The sequence below is a fragment of the Ammospiza caudacuta genome, chromosome 6, assembly GCF_027887145.1.
Source record: "Ammospiza caudacuta isolate bAmmCau1 chromosome 6, bAmmCau1.pri, whole genome shotgun sequence".
Classification (NCBI taxonomy): domain Eukaryota; kingdom Metazoa; phylum Chordata; class Aves; order Passeriformes; family Passerellidae; genus Ammospiza; species Ammospiza caudacuta.
In genome coordinates this window covers 43,479,633-43,506,159 of record NC_080598.1, presented here as the reverse complement: position 1 = coordinate 43,506,159, position 26,527 = coordinate 43,479,633, and the positions used below count along the sequence as shown (strand labels likewise).

Sequence of the window (26,527 nt, the reverse complement as noted above, 5' to 3'; positions counted from 1 at the left end):
GGTTATGCAGGCAATGTTAAATCAAGAAATTCCCTGCTTTTGAGAGTTTGATTTTGCAACATCAAATATGGTATTCTAATGTAGGGGTTTTTATATATAGAGAGAATATGCAGTAATTGCTTTCTCTGTGTAATAGGAAACAAGAATTTTTCACTGTTCAGCTTGCAGCACTACTGTCACAAAAGACCATGGCAAATCCTGCTGAACAGCACTGCTGCTGACATGCAAAGAGCATGAGTAAGAAGGGTTTAATTTCACTAGCCAGTTTGCACTGCTGATGAGAGCCTCAAGAGCACCTGGCAGTGCTCTTACCTGGGGGGAGCTGCCACTTGCATGGCCAGATCTTCCTCCTGGACTTCCTCCAAGTCAGGGATCACAGGAATGTCTGCAACAAGAGAAAGCAGCAGCAGTAAGTGGGGAGTGTTGGGCTCTCCTCTCACTGAAGAAAAAGGGTCCCTTGCTTCACAGATTTGAAGCACCCTGTCTCTTATTAGAGGGAAACACAAAATGGTTATTTAGCAATAATTAAAAATATATTGTTTAATATTTAAACAAGGCAATAAAGCTTTGAAGTCTGAAGTCACAAGAAATCTTGCAAGAGGAATAGATTAATCCAGGTATGGCTCTAAAGGCCATGGACTATGCATCTGAACACAACCTTAAAGCTGAAAGAAGCCACCTGTACCAAACCTTGCTGCCTATGTTGCCATCATGTACTTACAAGAATCTGCTTGTTATGTGTTATCATTTATTCAGACACCAGTCACCTAGACTCTGTTAAAAATGAAACATGGGGCAGAAACTAAGAGAATCCACATAAAACTGCATGTTGAAGGATCTGCTGTTGGGGTCTCAGGCTGTGCAGAGGCCTGTGACCTTCCTCAGGAAGGAAGTGCTGGTGGTCCAGCAGATACAAACACTAGGGAACACAGGTCTTGTTTTAGTGTCACAAAACTTTTCCAGGACTTCCAGTGTCATACTGGAATGGCTGAAGGTCACTGGGTATTCCCAGCACAAGGACAATGGCTACTCCAACTAAAAAGGATGCTAGAAACAAAAGAACTGAGGACAGGAGGAAGAACTGAGTGTGCTTTTCATCCTACTAAAGAAGCAAGGCCCTGAAAGCATTACACAGTCTGTCATTTGATAAAGCACTGCAAAAAGTTTGTGCAAAAAACAAAGGAGAAAGAGAAGGCAAAGTAACTGGAAGTACAAAGCAAGAACAGAGTACACCAATACAGAGCTCCTTTAAAGACTCAAGACCACAAAGGCTCTCCAGAGACCCCGAGCCCTCACACCATAGAGAAGCTGGTTTGGCTCAGGGAAAAGGTTTCACTTGCCCAGTAAGCAGGCAGACCTGGCCCCTTCAGCACTGGAACGAGCAGCCTGCTCCCAGCTCTGCCGGCAGTACAGTAACACTCCTGCTGGATGGCAGCAGGCAGCTGAGCCCGGCTTCGGCCCGTTTTTCAGCCCAGGCTGAGATGAATATTCAGGAGCTGGAGAGCCATTCCCACCCACGGTGCCGAGGCCGTGGGCAGCTCTTCCCGAGAAGCCCCTACTCCTGTCAGGCTGCAGGGCCGCCGTGTGCCCCCGCCCAGCTGCAGCCGGGCACGGGTCAGCGGGGCCCCGGCACAGCGGCCTCGGGAGCTGGCACACAGTGGGATTTCTCGCTAATTGGTTGCCTGGAGGAAGGCTGGGACAGAGGCTGTCACGAGCATGGCCGCGGCGAGAGGGGTGACAGCTTGGCCGGCCTCAGCAGAGCTGTGCCTTCTAGCTCCTAAGGAGCAGGTGCCTGTGAAGAGGTTCTCCAACTGCAGCAAACTTCCCAAAGACATTTAAAGGGAAACTGCAGCAACAGCCCCTAGGCTGTCCCCAAGGCAGAGGAGGCAAGTGCAAGGAATGTCTCACCTGTGCATTGCTGGGTAGATCTCCCCACCTCTGCTTGTGAGGACAATATCTGGTAGAAGCTGCTATCCCTCTGGCTCTTCCCTGCAGAGGTTCCCAGCTCTTGGTAAGACGTGTAGCAAAATGCACTTATGGGACAAAAGCATCTCCAGGGACAGACAGACCGACCAACATGTGGAGGCAGCTGGTAAAATCTGCTCAGGGATAATGTGGGAGAAAGTCCCTGTATATAAGCAAGAAGGAGCAAGGAAGGAATAGACTGGTCCAAGGCAGGGAATGAAACTCTGTGCAGAGGTGCCCTGTTAAGTCCAGGAAAATGAGCACGGGAATGAGAAACTGTTTAACTTCTCCTGAACTAATTTATCCTTTTATGACAAGACTGTGAACGTTTCTCAGCAAGCACATGTAAATTAAAAACTACCTGGGAACCGAGCTGTCTTCATCCACAGAGCAGGAGAAGGTCAGATCCTTATTCACTTTTGACAGCAGAAATGTAAAAGGTGTTTGCAGGAAACTAATTTCTTCACTCAGTGCTCATTTTGGCAGCTATTTCAGGAGTCTACTCTTCCCAGTTCTCTTTTGGTTTTGTTGATCTCTTTTTACACTAGAAAAAGCTGTAAACTTAGGGCCCTGCTCAGTTATGTTCCTTCCATTTTGCAGGTTCACAAAGACTCCTGAGCTCTCTAGTGCTGATTCTATCTCACTGCCAGTGAATTCCATTGAGAAATTTCTAAACCCCTCGCAGAGCATGACCTCCACTCTGAATTAGCAAAATTCAGGCGATTGCTTAGAAATTCTTTCCAAAAGAAATTCAAGGCTCCAAGATTTTATAGATACTTTGAAAACATTTCAGACAGAAGAACTGGAAAAGCTCTGGAGGCCCCTGCCAGTCTCTCCAACAAAGGTCAGTGCACGCTTGTTCCTACTGCAAAGTGCAGATGCCTTGCCCATTTCTAGGCAGAAGCAATACCCTTTAGGACTGGGAGACTGACAGGAAACAGTACAGAAATGTCTCACATTTTAAGAAAATATTGGGTCCCTGGGCTAACTATCAGAGACAAATAATTCCTGAAATATTTGGGTCTTTATTTCACTTGTTACTCATAACTAGCTCTTCCCTCTGCCAATTCCCATGGTGCCACTTCAGCACAATCCCTCTCCCTTCTCTCTGTACAGTTTGCAAAGTGTCTCAGCTCTCACTTATCACCGAGAACCCAACCTTACCCCCACGAATTCTCCAGCCTCTTAATTGTTTTTGTTGCTCTTCTTGAGACTCACATCTTTTTCTCCTATAAGCTCTGGTAACACAGCTAAGTTGTGGCACAGTGTCAGCAGCAGGGGGAATAGCACAGCACGGGTTGTTGTGCTGCAGGGCAGTAGGCATATGCTCTACATTTAATACTCCCACTAGCTGCAGGGAGGCTTTACATATAACATTAGTACATGCAGAAATGTTCACAGGACCATGTCCTCCCAATCTCACACTGCATCTTTTTCCAACAACACAGTTGTATTACAAACCCCCACTCTGTGTGCTTTGCTCTGTGACCCACATTTTTCCTCTCCTGTTCAGTGTGGGAGTTTCAGATAATTTGCCACAAACCTGTGCTTCTGGTGCAGAACCTTGACACATACTTTACTGGCTAGGCTCTCATGCCCATGTAGGCAAACCTCAGAAATTACTACAAAAAAGGACACACCCTCACAGATAGCAGCTCAATGTACTGAACAATGATGTGAACAAATGGCTTGTGGAAGATGAGGGAGCACCACATGCTAGATGACAAATGCAAACTCCCCTCCACCTCCCAGATGGTTATGAACAAGTGAACAAAGAATGAAATCAAAATGAGCTTACTCATATGGAAGTTATGGTGGGGCAGGAGATACCAGTACCAAATGTTGGCTGATTGGGGAGTTAAGTCACTGCACAAAACCGATTGTCCCAGAACATCCAAGTCCCAGCATATAATTAGGAATAATATTTTATTTGAACAGCTGAACTTAGCTAGGTCTTACACAAAAAGACCTTCATGACTAAGTTATGGCAAGGCACCAATGCCATAAGACAGAAGTGTGTGAATGGGAGGAGGAGAAGAAAGAGTGAAGGCAACCCATGCTACATGCAGACAGTCAAACAACAAGCAAGGAACAGCAGCTTTTCAAGTCATACAGAAAGGAGGGCTTTATGTGTTCATATTAAAGTACATGTACTAAACATCACCTTTTTTACCTCTTAGCAAATAACTGACAGGCAAAGAAGACAACCACAGAAAGCAACAAGCAGGAGATGGGAGAATCTGTACCAATCCAATACCCAGCTGCTCTTGAAAGTTGGTAAATTGCACCTCCCCTCCCAAGCAGGGCTGATTTTTGGTTTAGTAGCAACACCTGCAGGCTAGGTCTCTTAAAATCCTGTAAACTCCCAGTAAGATCTTGTTCTTGTCCCAAAGAACTAAGTTGTCTGCTAGATACAAGATGGCACATAAATAGGGACAGACAGAACCTCTTCCAGGTCAGGCAACAAATTACTGGCAAAGCTGCATCTAGAAACCATGCTCCAGTTCAGGCTGCAGTTAGTCAGAGTGTGCTGCTTACTCCCTAAGCTGCCCTAAGAGTACCCTCAGCCCCCACCCTGGCACCCAGTAACAAAGAAGACTCCATCTCACACAGTCTGATCCACTTCCCCAGCTGGATCAGTGTTTCAAAGCCCATTCAGAATGGACACTCTTGTGGTGGGTACTGTGCTGCCCTCCTCGTGCACACACCACCATATCCAGAGAACACAAAGAGGGCAGTGGCTTCTGGAGCTGGCAGTCTCCTACCACCAAGCAGATATAAAAATGAAACTATTTTACGTTGCTTGCTCATAAAATGTAAAACTAAAATAATTACAATATCTCTGCTGCTGCAAAACTTTGTTTTACTGAATGCTGTTACCTTCTGCATCACGTTTGGGGAATTTTAAACAGGCAAATGGAAGGTCTGATTGAAGATGAAGTTAAGTGAAAGAAATTGGTCTCATTTAGCACATGACAGGATTCATCTGTGTTCCCAAGTCCACTGAGGTAGCATCATGGGCGTTTCATATTCATGAGCTGCTGCGACACTGTGTCCCCTCATTTACAAAGCACCGTGTTCAGCAAATTCTGTCCCTGTGGACACTCTGTGCATTTCATGGTCTTGTCAGAGAGACATCAAACACTTCAGTAACCAAATACCAGAAAATGGCTTTAATTAGTGCATCTCAATGCAATAAATAATTTTTCTAAGTGGAAAAATGGAGAATTAAAAAGAAAAAAAAGTAAAAAGTGGAAAGCAACAGGCAAAAAAAATCATCAAAAAAACAAAGAACAAGGGACACAGCTTCTGCTGAACACACAAACAAGCTTGAAGCCTCTTGGAAGCTTTCTCAGGAGAGCAGCAGGCAAATGGAGAGAATAAAGAATGCTTCTTTGGACGCTCAGACATAAATTTCATAGGGATGTCTTTCCCTGACTGAAATTGCCCTACTAGCGGGCCAACATGGAGCAGCATACCTGCCTGATCAACCAGCAGGGAGATGAAAACAGTAGAGTGAAAAGCAGATAGTAGCACAGGTACCAGGGCACTGTCTCAAAAGCAGAAGATAACCAGAGAGTCCCATGTCCCAAAGCCTCCTTCTGAGAAGTGGATGGTAACAGCACAACCTGACCAAGCTGATGGGAAAAGTCACCTGTGTGTGGGTGCCAGAGGAGCCACAGGATGCAGGGAAGGTCATACAGCAGATTCAGTACTCACCCTACAGCCTTGTGTTAAAAGGTTATACATTTGCCTTGCATAATATTGCATCTCAGCTAGATGCATGGCTGGCTAGGGGGTGACATTCTACTTGCCTCAATAGTGTGGTGTGTTCAGATTGCAGGGAACAGGCATCAGGCATTTCTGCTGCTTTCCAAGGCTGCTGCTGACACAAAGGTCCTGCCCAGTTTCAGTCATTCGAAGTGTGAGGAGAGGCACAGAACAGCCATGTCAGATGAGTCGCTGGGTGCAGTGCAGGGCTTCACAAGCAGTAGAGCATGGCTTGTACTTATGCAAGAAGTAGAGGCAGACCCTGACAGCTTTAAAGGTGAGGAATCCCTTAATGCATAGGTTTCTTCAGCAGTAGCAGAAGACAGGAGAGACTGGAGGCCAGGCCCAGGACTTGGAGTCCACCATGCTCCTGAGGTTATCAGCATTTAGAGTGATAACACAGCTCCCAGTCTTACCAACAGCCCCCTGACAGAGCACTACGCCTGCCCTCCTTCCCAGTAACATGTGTTTTCCTCTTTTCAAAGGCTGTTCCTCGTTCCTTTGCACTATTCCCCTGCTAAAACATACTCACAAGGTAGTGGGGCATCAGATGAGAAGGTATGTGGTGTCCTGAGAGGGTCTAGTGAACTCAGAAACACAAAACCCTCTTCAACAACGCTGGAGATAAGGGACTTTGCATTAGAGCATTATTAGGGCAGGGAAAGCAGCTTCTCAGGATGCTCCTGTGGAAGTATGTTCAGGAGCAGGCATGCCTGATTCTATTTCATCCTCTTCATGTTACACTGGAAAAACAAGACAAACTACATTTCTTTTATGCTAAATTCTTAGGTTTTTTATTTTTCTTATATATATTTATTAAAAAATGCCTCTTTGATCGGCAGCACCCATGACACCTCCACATCCAGCAACTCCTCAGAAGCCTCCCTGCCTCCACACAAGGCCACCGCTGCTGACAGCCAGCTAGGTTTGATCAGAGCCACTCAGAATCGGATTTTCATAAGACAGATGAGGAATCTTACTGCTGCTTTCTCTCATATCAGATGAGAAACTGAGGAGGAGGGGGGACAGCTCCTAAGGGAACGACACTACAATCAAGGGCTACGCGGTTCTCTCTCTGTCCCTCCACTGCTGCAATTTTCAAAGGAGTTTGCCTCAGGCAGTTTTAAATGATGGTCTCAATTCTGTAATCATCTTTCAAGAGCTTTTTCTTAAAGGGCATTTTAGGTAAACCTAGTCCGTCAAATACATTTTTGGACTCACCAATCACAGACCCAGTATGATTGTGTATCCACCATATCACAGAATTTAGCAACAGAAGATGCTTCCCCAGACTGTCATTCTCAGCCCTCAACAAGCTGAGTGTGCTCCTTGTAATTAAGGAGCCCACTGACCCTTGGCCAGTGGTCTGCTGCTTCAAATAGAACCTCAGACAGTCTCTCAGGACATACTCTCTGCTCTCCCCTGCCCACTGTGGCTCTCAGGAGGGAGCTTTCCTCCAGCACCACAGGCTCTAGATCACTATGCCAGCAATTATTGGAGGAGTTCAAACTGGCCTGGACCAACAGCTCAGCGGAAACCATCAGGCTGGGCCAAGTCTGCCCTTCAGTGACCTTGCACTGAGACTCAGAGTAGTGCATTGGGTGGGGGAGCAGCAAAGGGGAGAGCTGTGGTGTGCTGACAGAGCATACATGAAGTCAAAATGCAGAGTCACAGACACCCAATAACCACTGACACTCTCTGCCTCAAAACCTTCTATTCAGCCCATTCAAACCACTTCCAAAACAGCACGTCTTTCACTCTGTCTTCATTTCACTGTTTTCACCCATTTAGCTCTCCCCAAATCACTCCAACACTGCCTTCTGAGCCTATGAAGGCTTGCCATATCCCTGACTGTTCCTGCAGATTCTGCCCTCTGTTACCCTCACGCTCAGCCACTGCAGCTGTCCTTGCAGCTCATGACCTCTGGAGTCCACCAGTACTTGGTGTGCCCTGTAGAAACAGCAGCTCACCAGGGAAGCAACTGGCAAAACTGATCAGGAATGACAGAGCCAACAATAACTCTCACTGTGCTCTATTCTCTGCTCTTTGGAACAATATCATCATTGGTGTATATTTGCATGCAGCTCAAGAAGTGTTGGATATTTTATGGCCGTGAATTCTAGATCTCCCACCTGACAGATATCACTACCCAGAAGGATTGGGGACCATGGCATCTGCCCACTTCCCCTCTGTTACTCAAAGTCTGGACTCTCATCCTGTTCAAATGCAAAGGAGCTGCTGGCACATGCCAGAAAGGTAAGTCCTCCTAGAGGTTTGACATTGCATAGAAAGGTCTAATCATCAGCTCTGCTTCCTTGAGAAGGCTTCCCAGCAGGCAGGAAAGGGTTCTGCCTTGAGGGCACAGATCTAGCGACTGTCTCCTGGCAGCTTTCCTCACCTGCAGGTCAGGTTCCAGTTGTCTGTGTAGCATAGTCAGGCTTTCATTTCAATCAGCTGTCTCATTCACACACACTATCTGCTTTAAAATAACAAGCTGTTGTTCCTGCAGACAGAAAATCACACATTACATCCCAGTCTTCCAAGAAAAGCCATTTTCTAGGAGCTATGCATCCCAAGAGTAACAGAGAGAAAGCAGACAGGGACTTCTGATGGTGGGGCAATGTGGGAATACCTGGGAGAGGGATAACAACCTTAGCTAATAAGTCCTCATAAAGTGCTGAGGAGAAAAATCCAAGGGCAAAGTAGTAAGGAGAAAGACATCAGACGGAATACAACACAGCAGTGCCGAGCTGGTGGACAAGAAAGGAAAAACAAAGAAACTTCTAACCAAAGGACAAATCAGATTGCTGAGGTGGGGGAGGAATGTCAGCATTTCTCTCCCTGACAGGAAATAGCCCTATCTAGTTCTGTGCCAGAAAAGACACACATGAGCAAAGCCCTCTATGCCCTGCTGGGGAAAAGGAGGAAAGGGAGGATAAAGCCCTTCAACTTTAGCTTGGTTGTCCCATCTTCCCTCCCACTTCATGACAAAGGTAGTCTGCACGTGGCACAAGCTCTTAGCTGCTACAGAAAAGGAAGCAGTGTGCTGCAGATAGCACCTTTTACATTCCACAGAGGGTCTCACATCTCCCATCTCAAGCAGTTTCCCTGCCATACAGAGCTCAGTCACTGCTGCTCATTTTCCCTGTTGACATGGACAGAAAATTGAGCAATTACCCTCAAACTCCTCTCTCTCAGATTGCACAGATTGCTACATACAAAGCATTAAGCCCCCAATTGCCCCTGGCCAAAAGTGTCTTAACTAGGCCTGTCCTTTAGGAATTAAACACTTTTGTGTTGCTTGTGAAGGTTTATTATTCCTCAAGTGTGATGCATTAAATCCTGCTAAAGCAGGTTTCTCACCATGCAGAGGACCTGGTCCCCCATGACAAGGTCCAGTGGGCACACACCCACGAACAGAGGCATTATCCCTTTGCTGTGTCCCAGTTCTCACCAGTACCAGCATGTGCTCAGGAGGGTTGGCACTAAGAGCACGGTGGCTGCTGTAGGAAATCAACCTAGCTATCAACTAGATAATCCAGAGCTACTTTTGGAGAGACACTGCACTTTTTCAAAACTGTCTTCTACCTTCTGGGTTTCCCTGTGCAACCATAACGAATGGCTGAAATTGCAGATCATTCCATGCGTGTCCCTGTCTGGTCCACCCACTTACCACCTCCCATATGGTTTCACTCATTCTACACGGCCTGAGAAGTGGCCATCCTTCTCCCCCTAACTCCCACAGAGATAAGGAATCAGATGCTATTTAATACACAGGCCAGGAGCAGTGAAAGAATTCTACTTTTATTTCTGAAACTACAAGGCCTGTCAAGCCAGAAGTCTCTACTTGGCTGTGCAAACTTCCCTCCACCTTCCACCTGCCAAACTGGGTTCTCTACAGCCCCTGTACTTTTTAAACACATTCTCAAATGGACTCCAAACTCAGAGCCCTTGGCTGTTAGTGATGTATAAACAATCACAACAAACAAGCACATTTCAAATTCACAAGAACACCTTTTTAAGGGCATATAGTTTTGTCCTTCATTCTTCTAATGAAAAGGTTGGATGGGGGACAAACAATGTTAATGGAATGGTACAGCTCAGCTTTTTAATAGGTTAAAGGAAGGCGATCCAAATGTATTGGTTGACAGCAGCAATCATTACGCAACCGCAGCTGTTCATATTAAGGTGTACAAGCTAAGACATTATGCAGCACAAAATAACCGTGACCCATCCTTGGGGATCCATACACCAATGTCTTGGTTTTTGTTTGTTTAGAATCTGAGCTTTACTGTTCCAGTTAAGGACACAAACTCAAGTACAGTTCTATGCAAAGGGGAGGTTGAAGCAGCTCAATTTACTGCACAGCCACAGCATGCTACTCCCTGCCTTCTACACTAGGCAGTTATTTGTATCTCTCTGCTTATTCCAAAAAGTAATTTTATTCATGTTCTGGAGTTTGTTTATATATCACTTTTCTTCACTCCAATTGCTGAGCCCACATGGAAAATTCCTCTCCCAGAACAGTCTGCCTAATCTCCCTGTCAAAATAGGAACACAACAATGCAATGCACCATCCATTTAGAGATTTTTCTATATACAAAGTAGATCTACAACCCAGCATATTTGTACCAGAGGCTGCCTGGCTAGGAACCATACTATATCTTTCTTGTAATGCATACATTTAATCCAAAGCCAAATGGCAGTTTGCAAACAATCCAAATTCAGCTGCTAACCACAGGTTAGACACAGATAAATAAGTGAAGTCTATTAGGATTCAATATGTCCTCATACCAAACTCTGCATCAATTCTATTCTATATTTATTACCCAAGGTCTTGGAGTGCTGAAAGTCACATGCTGCAAACAAACATGTGGCAAGCATTTTTATGTCTGGTTAGCAAAGATAGTCATCCTCCAAGTGCATGACCAAGGTTCAACAAAAAGGACAGCATGTATGCAAACAGAGCTGTTCAGAACAGACTACCAGCCTCAGTGACATACACTGAAATTTAAGAAGCCCAAGGAACTTCCCAGGGGGAAAATTTAGTCTGTTCTGAAGATGCCAATGCTATAAAGGTGCCACTTCTGGCAGTCATATGTTGCAATGCTTATTCTGTCTGGAAGACCCAAATAAGTCTTCATTTAATCTCATTAACCGTACTGATGTCTGATCCTTTGTGACTCCAGATAATTCTTCTGATACTTGGTGGTATTTTACAGATGCAGCTTTTTATACACTCTATAAAATTCTTAGCCCTTGAAAACTGAGGTACCTCCTAGAGGCTTTAATGAATTTCTGTGCTCCCCACAGTTGTCTAGTGCTTGTCTTGAAATTAATCCTGTGGATTTTTCCTGAGATTTCTCTTGACTCATCCAGTCCTAGAAGAGCAGGTAATATACACTATAAAGAAAACTAGTGCTAGGTCAGGAATCCAATAGATTTCATAGCAGCCTGTAAAGGGATGAAATGGGATTACCCACCAGTGTTTATGTTTAGTTTATGATTTATGATCTTGGATTAGGGCAAGCAGATTTTTTAAATTAAGAATTCCATCATGACAGAAACCCCAGGCAACAAGGATATTGTTACAAAAGAAAACAGATGCTTCTAGCAGAGCCTACTACCACCTAAGTCAGAGGAGAGCAGGGACCTCTTTCTCCCTTCTTAACCTTTTATTGTGCTTTTAGCTCTCATTTTGCCCACTCCACTATTCTCCATGGAGGTAATTACAGAGAAAAGTGCATCCTTGCCACTTACCTGCTTTCCAAGGTCCTCTATAATTCTGTGTTCATGAAGAGCCAGAGTTAGACTACAAGTTCACTTCCTCATCCTCCCTCTCCTTGACCCTTTCTCCCTCATTCATCTGAGGAGACCTAAGCAGCTCTTACATCTGTTTATCCCCAGAGTGGTTAATTTCCTTGCAATTTCTTACAAGATGCCTCTGCTCACTTTACTGGAGACCCCCTAGACATGCATGAGGGCACTTCTTGTGGTCATGTACCTTACCTCCTCCATCATCTGATGCCTCCAGGCTCTGCTGTCTGAGACGATGGCTGCAGCAAAGCACAAGAAAGAATTCCAATTGCAAGCCCAGAAAAACATCATCTTGTGCCCCCTTCCTCCCCACAGACTTCAAAGGAGAAGAGTTTCCAAGTATGCTGTCAAAGAGGGAGTTTCCAAGTATGTTTAGCCTGCATGGAAGACTGATCTTCCATACCCTTCAATGCTGGGCTCAGCAGAAATCTCAGCTTAAGCAAGATGTACCCAAGACAAACCCCTAGGCTGAAGGCAGTAGGGCCTGGGGTGGGAGGAAAGCCGTGGCTTTCTCATTTTCCTTCTTTCCGTTTTAGGGAGTGACAAAGCCATCATCTACTCCATATCCAGGGAACTATAGAATGACCAGCCCTGCTCCATTCTAGGGCACATGATATGAATTCCTGACAGGCTCTGCATCCTTCCCAACTTTCAGATCTTGGTGTACTTGTTAGATGATCAGATCAGATGTGAAAGTTGTGGAAGAAGTCTCAGCAACAATGGGAACTTACTCTTCTACTTCTTCTGCATGCTTTCTTCCTGACCTGCAAGACAAGGATGGCTTATATTTAGAAAAGGCTAGAGAAAATGAAAAACTTCACCTTTCCCCATATCATTTATATTGTGCAAAACAGTTCCTGCATCAGGTCTAATACAACACATCACACCTTAAAGAGTTCTGAGTGACTATTAAACCAGTGTATCAAAAAGTCCCTGAGTGCAACAGACTGAAACAAAACCACTTGGGGCCCAAAAGACATGGGGCCATGCCCAGATATGGCAAGAACCATACTCGCTGGTTCTTTAGTTTCTCAGATACTTTTTTATTCCCTTTGCCATTAGCTGCAGGTAAAGCTGGCCATACCTGGGTAGAGAGGTTGGTGCATTAACGAGTGAAGAAGGTGCTATACTTTGTCTACCTACTCCTGAGAGATCAACAGTTTCCTCCTCCCCATGGTTGAGCATAAAGACTTTCTCGTTGCCTTTCAAGTTAGGAGTCCACATGAGCTGGCCAAGCTCAGGTCAGACATGCAGTTGTGGCAAAAAAACAGGGTTGATCAGGCTGAGTTAACAGGAGTTCATAACAATAACATGGTGGGGAGGCACTGGCAGCTCCCTTGCTCTCCACCCCAGCGAGCCCAGAAGTAATTCAGTCCCGATTAGGGACGCTTGTTCAATATTCAAAATGTAAAACATGGAGATTGCTGAACCAGCAGTTTGAAAAGTTAATTAAATGCCAGGTTTCTTTTTAGCAGATACTCCATCACTCACTGATTGCTTTGGCCATTTTGCAGAGTGAAGTTTCATGTCTATGTGTTGGGAATAAATATTCTCCCATCCCCTAAGTCAGGGTGCCATGACAAAGAATACATGGGGCTCTCCCTTATCACATGCATTGTCCCAGGACGCACCAAGATGTAAGAGAACTTGCTTTACTGCCTTGCATTGCTCTTTTCAAAGCACTTCATGACAAGGCAGAGGCCTCTCCTCATCTGCTTTCTGTTCTAGCAAGTCACAGTCCTCATTTGTGAATAATCTACTCTTCTAAGAGCAAGCAGTAGGGCAGAGAGGATGACTAGCTATACAGAGAAGAGGTATAAGGAGAAGAAAGCCCTTTACTTCTACTGCTCTCACTGGAGCTTGCAGTCTGAATCAGTGATTTGAGCCCAGTAATATCAACTGCTGTAATCAGAACTGCAGCTGTGTGGTGACATCTGCACCTGGGCTTTCAGCTATATCTGCACCCTCTGTTCAAAGGCAAAAATGGAGCATAATTGGGAAAAGAGCTCTTCCAGTGAGGATGAACTGTCCAGCTCCATCCTTCTCCCAGTGGTAGTACAAAGCACTTTTTGTGAACCTCCTGATACTATGGAGAAAGAAATAGATGGCTTCAGAGAGCCCTCCACCAGCACCCAGTGCCATTTAGTCTCTGAGAAGATAGAGATAGAAAGATGATGCAAGATTTCTCCTATTTTATTCCTCCTTGATGCCTTCACAGAACTGGTTTCCACATAGCCTTGCCTTTTCCATGCTGAAACATCCCAAATGATGGCATTGCACAGTCACACACAGATGATTTCCTGGGGGTTCAATTTACCATCTTCTTGGCATAATCCTGTTACTCTTGATGATTGGCCAACCCCAAGTAACACTCTCTTCCTCAGTACTCACACTCCTTACATCTTTGCTCCTGTCTCCAGGCAGGAATGAAACACTCCACATGTTCATACTTCCCAGGAGAAAAGGTCACTAGTACTATCCCTGTAAGCAATTTCTGTTTCTTCTTCCTAAGCTCCCTGTCATGACTGATATCCAGGTGGCCCACAGGGAAGGCAGTCATGTTAATCTTAGAGGCAGAGACTGCTTTGCTTATGTTGTGAGACTTGGGCTTTCTCAACTTTTCTGTGTTGTTAGGAAAGGACTTATTCAGGACAATAAGCAAATACCTCATTATGAAACAGCTGCACTATATATTGGAAAACAAAGTAATCTGGGGAACAAACTCATCAGCAGGGAGGGAAGGAATAGTACTGGCCCAAGTGTTAGAACTCCCACATCAAACAAGACCATTCCTTCCTCTTCCCAGGGCAAGCTTGGCCCATGGTCAGTGCCCCCAGGAGAACACCTTAGTCCCTGTGCCACCAGTGCCAATGGTGGCACTGGGTGAGGCAAATCTGTCACGCTGACAGTACAGCAGTTTATACAGAGCATTCATATACTAACAGCACTGGAGCAGGAGCTAGAAATGACTGCTCTTCTGTTTAGGAGAGATAAATCTGCTTCCAGTCACCTGTCCTGCATATGTTTGTTAATATATGATTTGGCACAGCATTATATTTGATGAAAGTAGCATTTCAAGTCAGCTCATGAACTCACATGTAGAAACTATCCCAAAAATATAGTATGAAGCTTCTGTAGCACAGGAAGGAATTGTATGTTTTACGCTCTCCGTGGCCCTAACGATCGAGCAAAGAAGATATCACACAACCTGCTATTTCCTCTATTTTTTTTTAGTAAGTCTTCCTTTCATTTTGTTTGGTGCCAAATTACTTTTTGAGTTCTTGTTTCAGATTGGGGAAAAAAAAAAAAAATCACAAAACACTTTTGGTTTAACTAGTCTTTTGCTTTTTTGGCAAAACTGCAGTACCTAAATCTACATAACAAACTGACTCAGAGGAAAGACAAGCTCTGTCTCGTGTACCAAGGTTAAAAACCTCCAAGGCAGCAAGAGAAATCATTAATAGATCTTCAAAAGGTGCCCCCCTTCAATACTGTCCATTCCATAAACTCAGCTGAGGGCTGCATAGAGATAGTATTCCTGCAGAAACAATCAACTGCTTGTCTCTTTGCTCTCCAAGTACTATGGGCAGCATACAGGATTTCTTCATGATGTTATCACATTGCTTTAAGGATTATCCTTTCCTAAGAATAGTGGAGTATCCTTTCCTAAGAATAGTCTCATCTTACCAATGCCAATTGCTACACATTGAGACCAACGTTTCCTCCTTCAGGAATATCAAGTCTAGGTAAATAGCACCCTCTTCATTTATCTCATGAGCTTTCTAGTGGTGAGTGAAAGCAGGCATGGAATGAAGCTGACAAGCCAGCATACACAGCTTTCCTACCCTTTCTTCATATTCTCAGCAACACGAAGTGCACTGCCCTGCTTTGTCTGCTGCAGCAGCATGCACAGCCCAGGGAGGGCAGCAACAAGGACCTATAAAATGAGCAATTGAATATGAACTACAGATACAGTCACTCAAGTAAGGATAAACAAAGGAATACCATCCCAGGAGCAGAGCTCAGAAATACACTCAATCTGCTGTATTATACACCAGCCACTCCCCATTTTTGTGAGACAGGGATACATCTGGTTTTTTCACTTACGTTCCCAAGTCCATTACCTCTGGAGGGGCAAAGAACATGGACTAACTCCATCCACTGGACAGTTCCCTTTAAACTCCCTTTCCCTGAGAGGCCATCAGCACTCCTAAACATAATCATAAGCTCAGAGTATTCCCTCTGGCTTTGGACAGCTGCTCATCCCCTCTCTATTTCAGAGTATTGAATAGCTGTGAAACTGGGTGAAAGACCGTGACAGTCCTTGTGTAACCCCATGGTATGTCACTCCCAGTACAGAATACCTATTGTCTCCTAGCTCTGCCCTGCGGCAGAGGATATAGATCTGATCTCCCTCTTGAGTGTTGTCTTTGCTCAGTTCTGCCCACAAGGAATCCTTCGTCCACATCAATGAGAACGGGTTAAACCCTAAACCCGAGACCTTACTCCCACTCTTACAGTGCCCTGATGTACAGCTGCCTGCAACTTCTGTGCTGAAAGGGTGAAAGGCAGTTCCAATGTAGACATCATCTTTGTTAAAGCTGTTTCTTTCTCATTAAATGGACCACCACGGAGATCTAAATGGAGATAAAGTGGCAGGGCTCAGAGAACAGCCAGGATGCTATCTTTATGCAGCATGACAATGTGCAGTGGCTAATTAGACACCGTTAACCTATTTTAGCAGAGGACATAACTGGGATGAATGGAGAAAAATGTCCTTGAAACCTTTTAATGTCCACAGCTCATGAGAGCTCCAGACACACTTGCGTCCTGCACCGTGCCACAGCCAGGCTCCGAGGAGTTCTCTGTGCAGGAGCCGAGGTTCTCTCATGCGGCCCGGGGAGGTGTGAGGGCGGGCAACACAGCTAAGGAGAAGGGAAGGAATTACCGCACCTTGCTAAAACGCATTCGGAGGCGGTGGGACGGGAACGCCCAGTATGGCGCGGCGGAGGAGGAGAAAGGGCCAGGAGCGCGGGCCTGTCCCGGCTGGGCTGGCCGCTGTGCCCGCCCCGCTCCGGGCCGCGCCGCCGCCACAGCCGCAGCATCGCCGGGCTGCGGCCGCCCCCTGCCGGGCAAGCGCGGCGCTGCGGGCCCGGGCCGGCCTGTAACCCAGCGCGGCTGGCCCGGGCCCCGCCGGCAGCGCGCACCGAGGGCTGCTCCCATCTTACAGGGCAGCGGGGAGAAACTCATCTGTGTGTGTGTGCTGCCCTGTTTCCTGGCATGCCTCAACCACTGCTACGAATCATGTGGAACCAGAAAGCCGCCCCAAGCATCCCTCTTGCTAAAAGAATGAAACGGGACGGGGGGGGCGGGGGGGGAAAGGAGAAGGTCGTGATGTTCAGAAATGCATTTTGGTTGGAGACATTAGGGTAATCAAAGGGTGGGCAGAGACAGGCTGGGTGCCCTGGAAGCAAGGCAGCAGCCGGCGTTCTGCCTTCCATCCAAAACCATGACCCACCTCAACACCCAAGGCTTGGCCCAGCCCACAGGGAGGCACAAAGCCTTTTGCCTCTCGGGCAAAGACTCTAATTCAGGTCTAGGCCTGAGGGAGGAGGGGAAAAATATTTTAAAAAAGACGTTGTATTTTCTTGCTCAAATGTTCCTTAAGTGCCCATCACCACAGTGAGTGGGTGGTGAGCTAGGAGCTGCAGCTTGTTCAATAGCCTAAGGCACAACTAAGTTCCACATCCAATATGACACACAAGTGCTAACTGATAGTTCTCAGGGCTCTCCAAGGGTGGGTCTCAGTCAATGCTTGTTTGCTGTGGCACAGGAAAAGACACATTCACCAAGGCTGTCTGTAAATTAGAACTGCTACCGGTGCTGGAAAGCACCACAGGTGCCTTCTCAGCTATTCCACTGCGCCTTCCCTGGAGCTCTGATCTGTTAAGTTTCCACCCTCTCTTCCTGGCCTGTGGCAGCCTGGAAAAGCCAAGTTTTCCTTTACAAAAGTAAGGAGTTTAATCTTCACATCCTCTACAATCGAGGCAAGTTTTGCCATTGATTTCAGCATGCTTATGAGCCTTTATTTTCATCGTAGGATGTCACCTCACAGCCCTCCACCTCCTAGGCCTGGAATGCACAGCTATCTGTATCACTGTAACGGGGTTTTGGGCAGACACATATTTTAAAGCTGTCATGGCCCTACCATCCACCTCCTGGCCCCTCCCAAGCTGCCTGTGCAGGCCAGAGTGCACGCCGAACACACTGCCCCAGAGCATGGCTCTGGAAGAGGATAGTTGCAGCAATGAGCAGGCATGCTCTGTGAGATGGGATCTGACACTGCTGCTAGTCAGCTCCAGCTGAAATGGACTTGTGAGGCACTTAATCTCCAACTGAAGTGTTTTTGTTTCTCCTCATGTCCTAATATGTGAGCTTAACAGAAACAACAAAGGAGGAAAGCACTGGCAAGCAGGACTTGAGGAACTGGCACAGAAGAACAAGCTGCCAGAGAGTGCTCCCAAGGATCCCTGAACCTCAGCCCACTGACTGCATCATCCCTGAAGCAGATGTTCCCAGGGCTCCCCCTCTCGCTCTCGGGTAGAGAACTGACCAACAGAGCTGTTCAGAGCTCCCACTGAGCAACAGAAAAAACAACAACACTCAATACAAATTCCTGCTGTGTGGGAAAACAGAAAGCAGTGCTGCAGTTTCTAGAGGTATTCACCACATATCTTTGGTCCCTGAGAACAGGGGCTCCTATCCAAGTGATCGTGTTCTTGGCCTCCAGTAAGCACAAAGCCCAACTTGCACAAAAAATTACTCTTGAGGTTACAGGAGCATTTTAGCTTCCTTTTAAAGGAAAAAAGTACACTTCTGGATCCTCATGGTTATAGGAAAGAACTGACTGCTAAAAGAGACAGAAAATGTATTTAAGATTGTTTGAGTTTTTTCAAAATCTCACATTAGAGAACAAACCCATGATTATCAGATTCAAAGACCTTTCACTTATGACTGGCCTCAGTGAAAACATTTATATGAGAAACAGTAGGAAGAATTAGGTGTTTATAACTGAATGGTATCTTGTTCTGTCACCTGAGAGCAACAGCTTCTGGATGAAAATAATTTAAGAACTTGGATTAAGAATTTGAGAATAGTAGAGGGGTTTTATGGGGAAGGGGCCTGGGAGAGGGGGAAATAGGGCCAAGCAAATACATCAAGTAATCTCAGGTCCCTTTCAACAGGTAAACTGCACTAAGCTAGACTCCACAGCCAACATACAGGTGACCTACAATGGCCAGACAAGCTTTTAGCCTTGGCCATGACAGATACAAAAGGGCTGGAAGTTGCATGTGTTCTTCAAGAAGGTTTTGCTATTTTAAAATAGAAATATTTGGAACGGCAATAATAGCATCCCCTAAATTTGCTGGGAAATTTCTTGGATAAGAAGAGAAATAAGGAAGATGCTTTGTCCTCAATCATAAAAAAAAAGTCAAAGAGACTTCACCCTGAGAATACTCTGCCACTTCAGCAGCTTACATGGACCATTACCAAAAATGCCACACTTCTGTTCTGTTTTTGTTGTTCAAGTTTCATTTCTAGGGGAGCAAGAGGCTGCAATCCTACTAGACCCTCCATTGCCCAGTACCTTTCCAGAAAAAAGAAAACATCACTAACTGGGAAAAATTTAACAAATCTAGGTTAAAATAAGAGAGAGAAAAAGGAAAAAGAAAAAAGATTAAATGGTAAAAAAAAACCTTGAAAGAAAAAAAAAGGGAGAAAAAAGGAAAAAGAATAAGCAAAACTCTTTTTCCATGCTGCTATGAGCACTGCAAAGACATAAATGGACATGAGTCTAACACTTTCCCCTTGCAGGAAATTCTTGCAAGTAACACTAAGCAGGTTTAAAAGGAATAAAAATCCCCTGTGACAGCCAGGGCACTGAGATATTCTCAGGTGACTCTTCTGTCTTTTAGGGACTTTTCTTTTTCTGCCAGTTATCTTTACTGAGTCTAAACAGAAACACCAAGGAGAGCTCACCCCAGCAATGACATGAAGGGACAAGAGGACAGGGGCTTGTTAGCATTCCTGGAACATCCAGCCTATTAAAAAAAAAAAAAAAAAAAAAAAAGAGGAGGGGGCAGGGAGAGAGAGAGGAAAAAACCCACCCCTGGGCCTGCACAGTGCAGCTTACCGCCATCTTGATGTCCTTGACGCGTGCCGATGGCATGGAGGTGGCTGGCACCACATCAGCCCAAGAGAAGGAATGAGAGGCCAATGGAGATTTATGTGAGGAGAGTGAGATGGACAAGGTAAAATTGTCAGGAGGAGTTGTTAGAAAGTAAAATATATTGTGACAATTCCACTCCTGCCGTTCATCAATAAACTGACAGATCATTTAGTGTCAATTAGGAGTGATAGATGGACAAGTCCCCATGATCCTGGGCCAAAATTAATGGCTGGGAGGGAGAGGGTGATTGAAAATGACGGCTGACATTGAGAGGAAAGTCCTGAAGGTCCCCAAGGGGCCATTACTTGCCTCATTCCCTTGCAGATCAATGCAGGGACAAACCCAAAAACAGACACTTCAAGACAAAACTTAATCAGACTTCCTTTTCTTTCTTCTCCTTCTAAGTTGTGCCTCCTTACTTGGCAGCCTTGATCCTCTCTGCCTATACTCCTCACTTCACTGAGGACATCCACAGATGGCTGCAAGCTGCAGAGCAAGGCTGACATCTCCCATGCAGCCAGGAGTCTGGCCCTGCTCCTAATGTGGCAGTGTCACAGAGAAGTCCAGACTGAGACTCACCACAACACTGCTGGACTGGGAGTAGAGAACAGAAGCAATGACACATCTTTCCCCCACTGTCCCAGACCAAGAAATTCATGAGCACTTTACTACTCCCATCTGCAAGACAGGGATTGCTAGGGGTTCTAAAACCAGGCACTCTCAGGGGTCATTTCTTATAGAGAGAATACAGGATAGTTTAAGCCCATATTCTTGAAACAGGAGGTTTTTAACTTTACTTATCTCTAGAGACCTTGAATCATAAAACCCCTTAATCTCTTAAATAACTTTCCACTAGCTCCAGGGTGCAATCTCACCACTGCCCACCATTCAGAGCCTTAAATGATATCTATGCTATTAGAGGGGCTGGGTTACCCTCCTCTAAAGGTCACCCCAACTGCATCCTCTTCCTTCCTACAGGCACTTAAAATTCACCTTCTTGACAAATGCATTGCTGGACACTGTACCACTTCTGTTCCAAAAAACTTCAGCACAGTCATTTTCCTAAACAAGCCTTGATTATTCCAACTCTGTGTGGCCTGTCAGTCAGAAAGGGGAAATTTCACTTGTAGCTGAAGCACCTGTTGCTAACCTGCCATCAACCACGTAAAAGAAATGAGGTACATGTGCAGGCACTGGAAGGGACTTCCTACTGAAAGCAGCACTTGTGTTTGCTTGCAGGGCTACTTGAACCAAGCTGTGTTTATTTCCTTAACAGCCCTAGCTGCTGCCTGCAGAGCTGTAGGAATTTTAGGGGGCTCATTGCAAGACCAAAGGGATCAAGCATCTGAGTAAACTGAAAGAGACCCAAGAAGCAAAGAAATTACAGTACTGATAAAGAGAAAAATGGAAGAAATTCTATGAGGAAAGTCAGAGAGACAAGATCAAAAGAAGTTGGAATTAAATGAATCATGGAAGTGCCTCTCCTTTATCAAATCCTCACCAGTATGCAAAACTGAGTTCCCTTTTCCTTCCCCCACTGGCAGGCACTTTGTGTTTCTTCCTTTTGATGCATGAGATAACCTGACATTAGAGCTTGCTTTGTTTGTCACAAGTGTCAGCACTGATGTCATTAGGAACATCAGCACAGCTTTCAGAATGGCACTTGGGCTCCATCCAGTGGCTGGAGAGCTGCTTCTGCAGGAAAACCCAGCTGTAATTACTGTTACTTGTCTCAGCAGGTTACTAGGCCCCAAGTGGCTGCTCAGGTTCTTGGCTGGTACCCTTTCTGCTAATACTGGGGCTAGAACTTTACTGGGGCAGCAATGAGAGCACCTCTTCTCATAGAGAATGATTCTTCTCAGTACAGATTTAATTAGATACAGCAGATTCAGGTACAGATGGCCCTGGCAGCATGGAAAAATTAATTTTCTGACACTACTTTGAACCATTTCATTGCTGTTTGCAAAGGACCTGGGGGTTTGCTCAGACACTTACCAGTGGTCCTCATCATTTCCCAGATTTACAAAATGGGACTCCTAGCAATGACAACTGTTCTATAAGAGTACTGGGAGTGCAAAGTAATCTTCCCACATTTGGCATTTGAAAACATGAGTAAAATAGATCATTTTGATAGTTCTCAGCAATTTAAAAATCTGACACTTGCAAATGCTATGGGAACTCATGATAAAACACTATATTTCACACATCATCTGTGCCAATCAATTTAAAAAATAATTTAGGTGGGAAAACTTTAAGAATCCTCCTCCTCTTCCTATCTTGCAACAATCTGGGAGAGCAGCAGTCTGATGGAAATAATCAGCAAGATGGTGAAAATATTTACAAATCTACATAAGCATGACATGAGCTGGGTAGTTAAGGGACTAAAAGAGAGCACAAAGGTAGAACAACAGGTCACAAACTAAATTCTACTCTAACATGTGCCAAATGGAAATAAAAAGAACAATTTCAAGTGATTGTTTCATACTGATAAGACTCTGAACTAGAAATATAGCAGAAAAGCATCCTTGCAGGAAAAGCAATACATATACAGTCATAACTGACTGAATCTGTCAGAAACTGAGCTAAAATATAAGACTTCAAATGGAGAAAGAATAACATAAATAGCTACAAGATCGTTGCACAAGTGGCCATAGTATTCCATCTGACCCACAATATATTTACACAACACAGTAAATCTAACTGTATCCACTCTGCTCATCCTTCCTAAGTGAAAGAAAAAAAAAAATCAGATTTTAGCATTGTCAGTTCTGAAAATCAAATTACTTCTAACAGAACGATTCCCAAGTGTAGGTTCAGTTACACTGTCAAAAAAGGGCTTAAACCTAAATCAGATATAACAACAGAAGCATGTTATTCTAACTACATCTACACTAGTGAACTTGGAGCAAGTTAACTTGATGGGCTTCCAAACTGAGTCAAATTGGTAAAAAAGCTGTGGGGAGATAGAGCCTGAGAAAACAGAAACAACAAAGCTACAGCAACATGGGTATGACATCAGCCGATGACTCAGACTTTTCACATGAAGGCTTTACCCTGGGATATGTCAGAAAGCAAGCCCTACAGGCCAGCAGCTCAGACTTTTTTAAGGGAGAGAAGAAGAGAGATCAGCTTGGGGATAATACAGAGGAAAGGAAATACAGGGGAATTAGTTGCACAAAACCTCATATGTACCTCATATGACTTGAGAAAGTCAGAACAAACTTCTTCATAAAATTTACTCAATAAAAACCCTTACTACAAATGAACACTTCAGATATGACATTTCACATGCACGACTGAGCAAGGGACACATCTTGGTCTCACGTCCCAGTGTGCAGATTGTCAGAGACAGAAGGGTCTGCAACCCTGTGTCCTGTTCTGCTTCTCCAGCTCACCCACATCCAGTGGCACAGAAGCCTTTACTCCAGACACCTACAATGCGTTGTAACCCACACAGCTGAGACGCTGGGGGAGCACCACCTACAGCTGCTGCAAATCTATAGGGTAATGTCAAACAATGGAAAACATGGTAAAATAGCACAAGGCACAGTGCTGTTACATTAGGAACTTGTTCACTGTCCTTCAGGGCACATTAGGCACAGATATATTGCATATGTATTACCTCCAACCCAGTCCCTCACCTAACCAACAATTACATAACTAAACAATGAAATTGAACCTTTTTGTCTGCTGTCACATTTCCATAAAGCTTCTGCTTGGTCCTACAAAGATCCAGGATCTTTGATGGCACTTTTTTAATACCCTGAGGTGGATACATCTTTGCAATGACAACTTCTAGGTGCAGCCAGCCTATGAAAAATAACCATTACCAGGGTTAAACTGGAGAGCAACAGGAGTTCAGGCTGAGATCTTTATTCCCTTGCTTTATTCTAGTCTCCAGATTTCCAGACTATTTATTTTTCAGAGACAAATGGAGTGATAATTTTCCCAGAAAAGTACGTTTTTTTGGAAAGGCTACCCCAGAATACAGACCATCTTTCTCCCCTCCCAAAAAACACTGACTGTATAACAGGTTTCTGGATGTCCTCATCCATTCTCAGTTTCAGACAAGAAAACACATAACTTTTCATAACTCAGAGTGCCTCCAAAGTATATATTAAGACTTTTACTATAGGCCTTTAAGTACACAAACAATCTCACATCACTTCCCAGCTCAGCCCTTCAGCTCTCTGAATACGAAATACAACACCAGCATAACTTCTAAGCTTAGAAAACCACAACTATTTGAAAGCAAGTAATCTCCTCCCAGTCTGAACTGTCCTCTAGTTTTCATACCTGTTCTAATACCATGTCCAGATACTTTGTCTTACATGTCCTTCATGTAAGCATTGGGCTTCTCAACACACATTCTACAATTTGTATACTTTTTCCTCCCATCTCTTCTTGCTGACCATCTCCATCCATCTCCATTATACCATAACCCCATACACACATAAGCATTGACAAATTTCACCTTTACTGTCGAGGCTGATCACTAAATCCTGATGTATTCATTGCACTCTTCTCAGTGTGGTGCTGTCATGTGTCACTCTCCCAGAAAGGACAGAACCAGTCAAATTCCCCCATCCCAGCTCCTGCATTTAGCATGCTTATTATGCTCTTGACTCCTTCCAGGCACTGTACCAGGTAAGGAATATGCTGCCTCTGGCAAACAGGGACACGAACACTGTTCTAAACCTTGCCAAGCCAATTAGCCAATGGAACCAAGGAAAAGCAGTACTTCAAATGGCTTGAACAAGTTACATTGATTTTGGAAAGAAAGACCACCTGTAAAACCCAGGAAAACTGTTCCAATGTCTGTGAGAGGAAGGTCCAACTAGTGATGTTCCTTTATTCCACATCTAAATCCCTCTCAATAAGGAAAGAGATGAGGACTCACTTGGTAGATGCCTGCACAGGATCATCTGCCCATCCTCCTTGCCGGCGTGGGGGTTTAGGTGGTGGAACCTTCAATAAAGAGAAGAGATGTTACAGACAGCTCTGGTCAAGCCAATTGAGACACCAGCTCCACACACACTAATGTAATGCTTTACCAAATAATGGAGAGGTAGCATTTAAAATGCTCTTTAATCATAAAATAAAAGGAAGACAAACTACAGGACAGGTTTTTAAGCTTGTCTGTAAACAAAAGATCATAACTGTTGCCCACCTAGCAGTGGGAGGTATCACATTATGCCTTTCCTAGGGTACAAGACAGCATGTTTTAGACATCTTGTTTTAGATGAGGAATTGTTCCTAAAAAGTCTGGTTTTGCCCACTGCTTAGAATAGGAGGATAGATGCCAAGTTCAGACACAGTGATCCATACCCAAACTCTTCCAAAGTTAGTTGGGATGAATCCCGCCACTGCCACCACTGAAATCCAAAGGGGAAGATCATCTGGAGCTAAAGACATTCCCTACTATTTTCTTGCATTGTCTTGTGTGGCACTCTGCCATATGGCAAGAGAAAATGGGAATTCAGCTTGGGGCTTATGATGGAATTGTCAAATGGGGCCATGAATCCCCATCATGTGGAAGCTGCCCATTGCCATTTACAGATTTGGGCTTGGTTCCCCCAGCCTGAGGCACTCTGTACACACTGCCTTCAGTGTTCTACATGGCAGGCAATGATGACAGCAGAGGCAAAGTGAACCCAGCTTACATAGCTCCCAACTGATGGTGCCCAGTGAGGGAAGATGGACTACAGGGACCCGTGAATGGACCACTGTGAGAAAGAGTGATTGCATGAAACACATCCCAAAACAGAGAAAAACTGCTCAGTGCAAAGGAATGGTGGGGGCACAGGTGGCTCCCACAGCTTTTATTAAGGAAGTGAATGAGTTGGATGACTCCCGAGGAGTTTTGACTTCAGAGAGGACCTTGCATGTGTGGTGGGGTCAACCCTGAGCCAAAGCCAAATCGCCTCTTGCCACAGATGAGGACAGGGCCGCGCTGACCCCTGATGGTAGGGGTCTCACATGTTTATTTCTTTAAGTAGAAGCATTGTTTGTGAGTGTGGGAAATTAAGAGACCCTGCCAGGGGCAGCCTCTGCCTGCTGCAGAGAGGGGGTATGACCCTGCATAGCTCTCTGATAGGAGCAAAAATAGTCATCCTCCAAAAATAAACAGGGAGCAGGAATGAGGCAGGAGCTGCAGTCCCAAAATACCAACTTTCTTCAGCAAAGGGAGCACAGGAGGGCAGAGGGACAGGCAGGGAGCGTGAAACGCAGGAAACAGCCTCCTTATATGGGCTCATCCGTGGGGGACAGAGCTCAGCCGACTGGAATGACCATGTCACAGAATGTGAAGCCTTCAGGGGCCCAAGTGAATGGAGTTTTCTGATCTTTAAATGATTCCCCTAGATTCTTAAGATGCCAAACCAGAGAAGAGGCTGCAGTGCCAAAAAAGGAGCATTTTGAATTCAGTTGATCTGGACACACCCAGAGCCCAAGAAAAAGTGGGAACACACACCACATATGGGTGTGCATGCCCACATAAACATCCTTATTCCCATTACATACACCCCTAACCCAAAACCACACTCCTTCCCACACAGATGCTTCCCATGCAATAACCCCCTTTCCCCTTATACTATCCCTCTGATAGCCAGCGAGCCTCTTTCCAACACACAGCCTCACAACTCCTCACAAAGGTGCATGGGGATACAAAAATGACACCAAAGAACTTGGGCCATAAGGCTGAGGGAAAATGCAGCATGTCCAGGGCATATCAATGTCCCTGTA

At 45.1% G+C, this 26,527-nt stretch overlaps 1 protein-coding gene across 1 annotated transcript in view; it reads right to left on the bottom strand.

Annotated features, from left to right (window-relative positions):
- IFT43 (intraflagellar transport 43) overlaps positions 1 to 26,527 on the bottom strand; it is a 43,822-nt gene that overhangs the window by 2,606 nt on the left and 14,689 nt on the right. The window contains exons 3-6 of the mRNA XM_058807526.1: positions 24,684 to 24,751; positions 12,285 to 12,317; positions 11,746 to 11,792; positions 313 to 385 (exon numbers count right to left, since the gene is read on the bottom strand). Of these exons, the coding sequence (XP_058663509.1) occupies positions 313 to 385; positions 11,746 to 11,792; positions 12,285 to 12,317; positions 24,684 to 24,751 (221 nt within the window). The remainder of the gene's footprint in view (positions 1 to 312; positions 386 to 11,745; positions 11,793 to 12,284; positions 12,318 to 24,683; positions 24,752 to 26,527) is intronic.